Here is a 6,521-nt window from a genome sequence, read left to right on the forward strand (position 1 = left end):
ACGGGGCTTGGACAAGTCCACCGTCGCCTCCTTGCTCTTAAAGCTGTAGGGTGTTTTTTCCGTGCTGTTGTAACCCTTCGGTCCAACCTGTCTGAGATCCCAAACCGAATGGGTCCCACCTGCCCTGCTCCTGGCCCTTATCCCTCCAAACCTTTCCTGTTTTCACGTACTCCTCCAAATGTCTTTTAAACGTTACAACAGAAGCTCGTTCCACACACGAACCACCCTCCGCGTAAAAGTCAATTGTTCTCCCGTTGTCTTTTGTAAACCCCTCGCTCGCCTCAAAAACGTGCCCCCCCCCCACCCCCCCCCCTCTTAAAATCCCCCATCCGAGGGGAAAAATACAAAACCACGAACTGGAACGGTGCCCCCCTCGTGATTTTACAAACCGCTGTCAGGTCACCTCTCAACCTCCCGTCACTCCAGTGAAAAAGCATCCCAGCCTCTCCCGATAACCCGAACCCCGTATTCCTGCGAACATCCTGGTGAACCTCTTCCGAACCCCTTCCAGCTGTGGACCCTGCTAATAAAGCTGAGGACGCCGTACACTTTACTAATTGTTTCCCCCCCGCCCCCAGCTTCAATGATCTCTGTGCACATACACAGCCCCAGGTGGCCCCCTCTTGTGCACTGTCGGTAAACGTCCTCAGACCATTGGGAATCGCCCTCTGGGCACCCGAACAGCAGGCCGAGTGAGTTGGAGAACACCGCAGCTGCCGTGAGCTGGGGGGTGTCGGAGGTGGGGTCCAGGCTGCGAGCTGCCTGTGCTGTTCCTAACCGCCGTTTGCTTTCCCGTTGACAGCGGTGTTGGGACATCGCCCTGGGTCCCCTGAAGCAGGTGCCCATGAACCTGTTCATCATGTACATGGCGGGCAACACCATCTCCATTCTTCCCCATCATGATGGTCTGCATGATGGCCTGGAGACCCATCCAGGCACTGATGTCCATGTCGGCAAGTGAGTATCGCACCAGATCTGGGGTATAGAGGCCACTGAGTGGACAGGTATCTCCCTGAGAGAGAGACGAGAGAGGGGACTGAGAGACACCAGTCAGTGTACAGATATCTCCACTGAGAGAGAGAGAGTGGGGGAGTGAGAGACACCAGTCAGTGTACAGATATCTCCCTGAGAGAGAGGGGGGACTGAGAGACACCAGTCAGTGTACAGATATCTCCCTGAGGGAGAGAGGGGACTGAGAGACACCAGTCAGTGTACAGATATCACCCTGAGAGAGGGGGGACTGAGAGACACCAGTCAGTGTACAGATATCTCCCTGAGGGAGAGAGGGGACTGAGAGACACCAGTCAGTGTACAGGTATCTCCCTTTGAGAGAGGACTGAGAGACACCAGTCAGTGTACAGATATCTCCCTGAGAGAGAGGGGACTGAGAGACACCAGTCAGTGTACAGATATCACCCTGAGAGAGAGAGAGAGGGGGGGGACTGAGAGACACCAGTCAGTGTACAGATATCTCCCTGAGAGAGAGAGAGAGAGGGGGGGGGACTGAGAGACACCAGTCAGTGTACAGATATCTCCCTGAGAGAGAGAGAGGGGACTGAGAGACACCAGTCAGTGTACAGATATCTCCCTGAGGGAGAGAGAGGGGACTGAGAGACACCAGTCAGTGTACAGATATCTCCCTGAGGGAGAGAGAGGGGACTGAGAGACACCAGTCAGTGTACAGATATCTCCCTGAGAGAGAGAGGGGGGACTGAGAGACACCAGTCAGTGTACAGATATCTCCCTGAGAGAGAGGGGACTGAGAGACACCAGTCAGTGTACAGATATCTCCCTGAGGGAGAGAGAGGGGACTGAGAGACACCAGTCAGTGTACAGATATCTCCCTGAGAGAGAGAGGGGGGACTGAGAGACACCAGTCAGTGTACAGATATCTCCCTGAGAGAGAGGGGACTGAGAGACACCAGTCAGTGTACAGATATCTCCCTGAGAGAGAGAGAGAGAGAGAGAGAGAGAGAGAGGGGGGACTGAGAGACACCAGTCAGTGTACAGATATCTCCCTGAGGGAGAGAGAGGGGACTGAGAGACACCAGTCAGTGTACAGATATCTCCCTGAGGGAGAGAGGGGACTGAGAGACACCAGTCAGTGTACAGATATCTCCCTGAGAGAGAGGGGACTGAGAGACACCAGTCAGTGTACAGATATCTCCCTGAGAGAGAGGGGACTGAGAGACACCAGTCAGTGTACAGATATCTCCCTGAGGGAGAGGGGACTGAGAGACACCAGTCAGTGTACAGATATCTCCCTGAGGGAGAGGGGACTGAGAGACACCAGTCAGTGTACAGATATCTCCCTGAGAGAGAGAGAGGGGACTGAGAGACACCAGTCCAGTGTACAGATATCACCCTGAGAGAGGGGGGACTGAGAGACACCAGTCAGTGTACAGATATCTCCCCTGAGAGAGAGTGAGGGGGACTGAGAGACACAAGTCAATGTACAGATATCTCCCTGAGAGAGAGGGGACTGAGAGACACCAGTCAGTGTACAGATATCTCCCTGAGAGAGAGGGGACTGAGAGACACCAGTCAGTGTACAGATATCTCCCTGAGGGAGAGGGGACTGAGAGACACCAGTCAGTGTACAGATATCTCCCTGAGGGAGAGGGGACTGAGAGACACCAGTCAGTGTACAGATATCTCCCTGAGAGAGAGGGGACTGAGAGACACCACAGTCAGTGTACAGATATCTCCCTGAGGGAGAGAGGGGACTGAGAGACACCAGTCAGTGTACAGATATCTCCCTGAGAGAGAGAGAGGGGACTGAGAGACACCAGTCAGTGTACAGATATCTCCCTGAGAGAGAGAGAGGGGACTGAGAGACACCAGTCAGTGTACAGATATCACCCTGAGAGAGGGGGGACTGAGAGACACCAGTCAGTGTACAGATATCTCCCTGAGAGAGAGAGGGGACTGAGAGACACCAGTCAGTGTACAGATATCTCCCTGAGAGGGGGGACTGAGAGACCCCAGTCAGTGTACAGATATCTCCCTCTCTCCACCCTCACTGTGGTTGTGTTTACTCAGACAGTAGTCGGGGCTGTGGGACGCCCTGGCTCTAACAGCTGTAGACTCACCAATCTGAAGGGGGTTTCACTGGTCATTGGATAGACACGTGGATGAACACAGAGTAGGTTGGGATAGCTGGGTGTAACAGGGAAGGGCCGTCCTGCCTGGTCTGTACTGTCCTGTCACTGTCACGGTCAAGGTCACGGTCTCTGTCACTCTGCTTCCCCCCCACACCAGCCTTCAAGCTCCTGGAGAGCTCGAGCCAGCAGTGGCTGCAGGGCCTGGTCTACCTCATCGGCAACCTGCTGGGACTGGCGCTGGCTGTCTACAAGTGCCAGTCCATGGGCCTCCTGCCCACCCACGCCTCCGACTGGCTCGCCTTCATCGAGCCCCCGCAGGTGAGATCGCGATCGCCGGTGGTCGGGGAGGGGGGGGGGGGGGAATGCTGGGGCTGCTTTTACAATCCGACAGTCCCAGCACGTTGTGGAAACAGGCCCACACCGACCTGCCAAAGGGTAACCCACTCACACCCATTCCCCCTATCACTCTACAATTACCTGTGACTAGTGCACCTTACCGGCACATCCCTGGGGCACTATGGGTAATGTCGCACGGCCACCAACCCACCCTAACCTGCACATCCCTGGGCACTATGGGTAATTTAGCATGGTCAATCCACCCTAACCTGCACATCCCTGGGCACTATGGGTAATTTAGCACGGCCAATCCACCCTAACCTGTACATCCCTGGGCACTATGGGTAATTTAGCATGGTCAATCCACCCTAACCTGTACATCCCTGGGCACTATGGGTAATTTAGCACGGCCAATCCACCCTAACCTGTACTATCCCTGGGCACTATGGGTAATTTAGCACGGTCAATCCACCCTAACCTGCACATCCCTGGGCACTATGGGTAATTTAGCACGGCCAATCCACACTAACCCGCACATCCCTGGGGCACTATGGGTAATTTAGCATGGCCAATCCACCCTAACCTGCACATCCCTGGGCACTATGGGTAATTTAGCACGGCCAATCCACACTAACCCGCACATCCCTGGGGCACTATGGGTAATTTAGCATGGCCAATCCACCCTAACCTGCACATCCCTGGGCACTATGGGTAATTTAGCACGGCCAATCCACCCTAACCTACATATCCCTGGAGGCTTTACACTCTATCTAACCCCATGATGTCCCTCTCGCTGGGACAGTGAAACACCGTTTTGAGCCACTCTTGGTGAGATTGCGTGCGCTGTTTCTCTCCAGCTGCGTGGGACAACGAGACCGTTTGGCCCAGAACCTCCAGCCTGGATCGTGGCTGATGTGGTGTTGACATTTCCCAGCAGCTGAGGGCTCTTAATTGACTCAGGCCACCACATCACTGTCTCACGCTACAGGTTGGGAAAAATCCCATCGCGTGTCTCCCTCATCTCGAAATGCAATCAACTCAGCAGAGTATCGGTTGCCCTTCACGGCGTCTAGTCATTCCTTGCAGCCGGTTTGTTGTTCTAAATTTGAAAAGCCGTTTTGCGGTTAATATATATTATAAAAAAGCTCCAGAGACTTGTTGTTGCTGCTGCTGCTGCTCACAACGAGCCAAAATTCAAATGTTAGATCCTCACAGCCACCTTAAAATCGTGCCCCCGCCCCCCAAACCACCAACTTCCACTCTGGTCGGTTGAGAGGGGAGGGGAGGAGAGACAAGTCTCTGCCTATCTACTCTACTCTATCCGTCATTATGGGGAGGGCAAAGTTACAAAATTACATGCAAGCATCACCCTGGTGATAAAGTTCACTCATATTGTGTGTGCGATTCATTTAAACCGCACTATCTTTTGCGTTAACTCAACTCGTTTGGATTTGAGTGAGTATTATTCTTGGTGGGGGAGGTTCTTCCCCCACCCCCCCCCAAATCAGGTCGCAGAAGAACACACGATAACAGGAAGTTCCTGACGCTGTCAGGGTCAGCTACGGCACGATCGATTTGCTCATTCTCTCTCTCTCCCTCCAACAGAGAGTGGAATACACTGGCGGGGGCCTGATTCTGTGACCGCACCGTTTCCTCCTTGAACCCTACAACTCGAGGGCGTCCCTGCGTTACCTTCAGGCACGACATCGGTTTGACCTTTCGATTCTGCCCCACAGGACGGGAGAAGGGGAGACCTCCCCTGTGCTTAAACCTCCGTGGTCTTGGTTAGTGTGCGTGCGTTGTCTCGTTCCCCCCCTGTTTTAATTTATGTTGTCGGAGGTGGGGGGGAGCTCATTATGAGAGAGAAATGAACTGTAACCTGTAGAAAATAAAGGACTGCTCTCTGACGTACATTGAATCGTAAAGAGACAAGCAGGTGGGGTTGGTAGTGTGGGTATTTATTTGCAGATTCTCTCATTCCACAGGCGAGCACAAACTTTGAAGGCACCTCCTTCCCGAGAGGGGCGGAGGGGACATTCGAGAGCCGAGTTTCATTGGCTTACTGAAGGAAGGGACACACGAGGGGAATGGGGATTGAAACGGTCAGACCCAAGCACAGTGGGGTCAGCGCTGAGCCAGCAGGTTGGGTTCTCCCTGGCTGGGGGAGGGGCAGCTGCTCCAACGCAGGAAGTAGATGTTGCCCCCAGCGTCCCCGCACGCCCCCAGGTCCGGGTCGGCTGGGTTAGCCTCCAGGCAGAGGACCGGGGCGCGACAGCTGAACAGGCCGACCTGCAGGAGAGAGAGAGAGAGAGAGTCAGAAGCAGGTACTACTGGGGGCCTGGGACACAGAGGGCAGCAAAGCTTCACAGGCAGCAATACCTGCTTCCACGACTCGCAGTCCCCACAGGCGCACCGTCCGGTCGTACGACGCTGTTACAATCAGCTCCTCGGTCTCAGTCACTGCTGTCACTCTATCTGCGTGAACCTGACCACAACAGGCAACAGAGAGACAGTCAGCAGTTCAATACAGCCCACCTCGACACTGTCCCCGCCGCGCCCGCCCATCCCAGGGACAGGGACAGCACGGGGTTAAATACAGAGTAAAAGCTCCCCTCTACACTGTCACACCCATCAAACACTCCCAGGGACAGGGACAGCACGGGGTTAGATACAGAGGAAAGCTCCCTCTACACTGTCCCCCCATCAAACACTCCCAGGGACAGGGACAGCACGGGGTTAGATACAGAGTAAAGCTCTCTCTACACTGTCCACCACCTCCTCCCCCCCCCCGCCCCGCCCCATCCCAGGGACAAGGACAGCACAGAGTCAAGCTCCCTCTACACTGTGTGCCCACCCTCCCAGAGTGGTGTTACCTGTTTGTGGGTCCACTTGGAGAGCTCCTGCACGTGTGGCTCCTCCAGGGGGGTGACAGTGGGATCCCACTGGGAGCACCATAGGGATCCCTGGGAATCGGCACAGAGCATCGATCGAGCTGACACAGAGAGAGAGAGAGAGAGAGAGAGAGAGCGGGGAAATCCTGTTACTGGGGAGAACAGACTCAATAAAACCCCATGCTCATTG

At 54.7% G+C, this 6,521-nt stretch overlaps 1 protein-coding gene across 1 annotated transcript; it reads left to right on the forward strand.

The window, feature by feature from the left end:
• The first annotated feature begins 805 nt into the window (after positions 1-805).
• Positions 806-5,347, forward strand: LOC140453921 (ER membrane protein complex subunit 4-like). Its single transcript, XM_072548774.1, is given in 4 exon segments — positions 806-889; positions 891-957; positions 3,262-3,422; positions 5,046-5,347. Coding segments are annotated over 4 exon segments (309 nt in total). The 5' UTR covers positions 806-844; the 3' UTR covers positions 5,082-5,347.
• Positions 5,348-6,521: the final 1,174 nt, after the last annotated feature.

The sequence above is a fragment of the Chiloscyllium punctatum genome, chromosome 28 (assembly GCF_047496795.1).
Source record: "Chiloscyllium punctatum isolate Juve2018m chromosome 28, sChiPun1.3, whole genome shotgun sequence".
Lineage (NCBI taxonomy): Eukaryota > Metazoa > Chordata > Chondrichthyes > Orectolobiformes > Hemiscylliidae > Chiloscyllium > Chiloscyllium punctatum.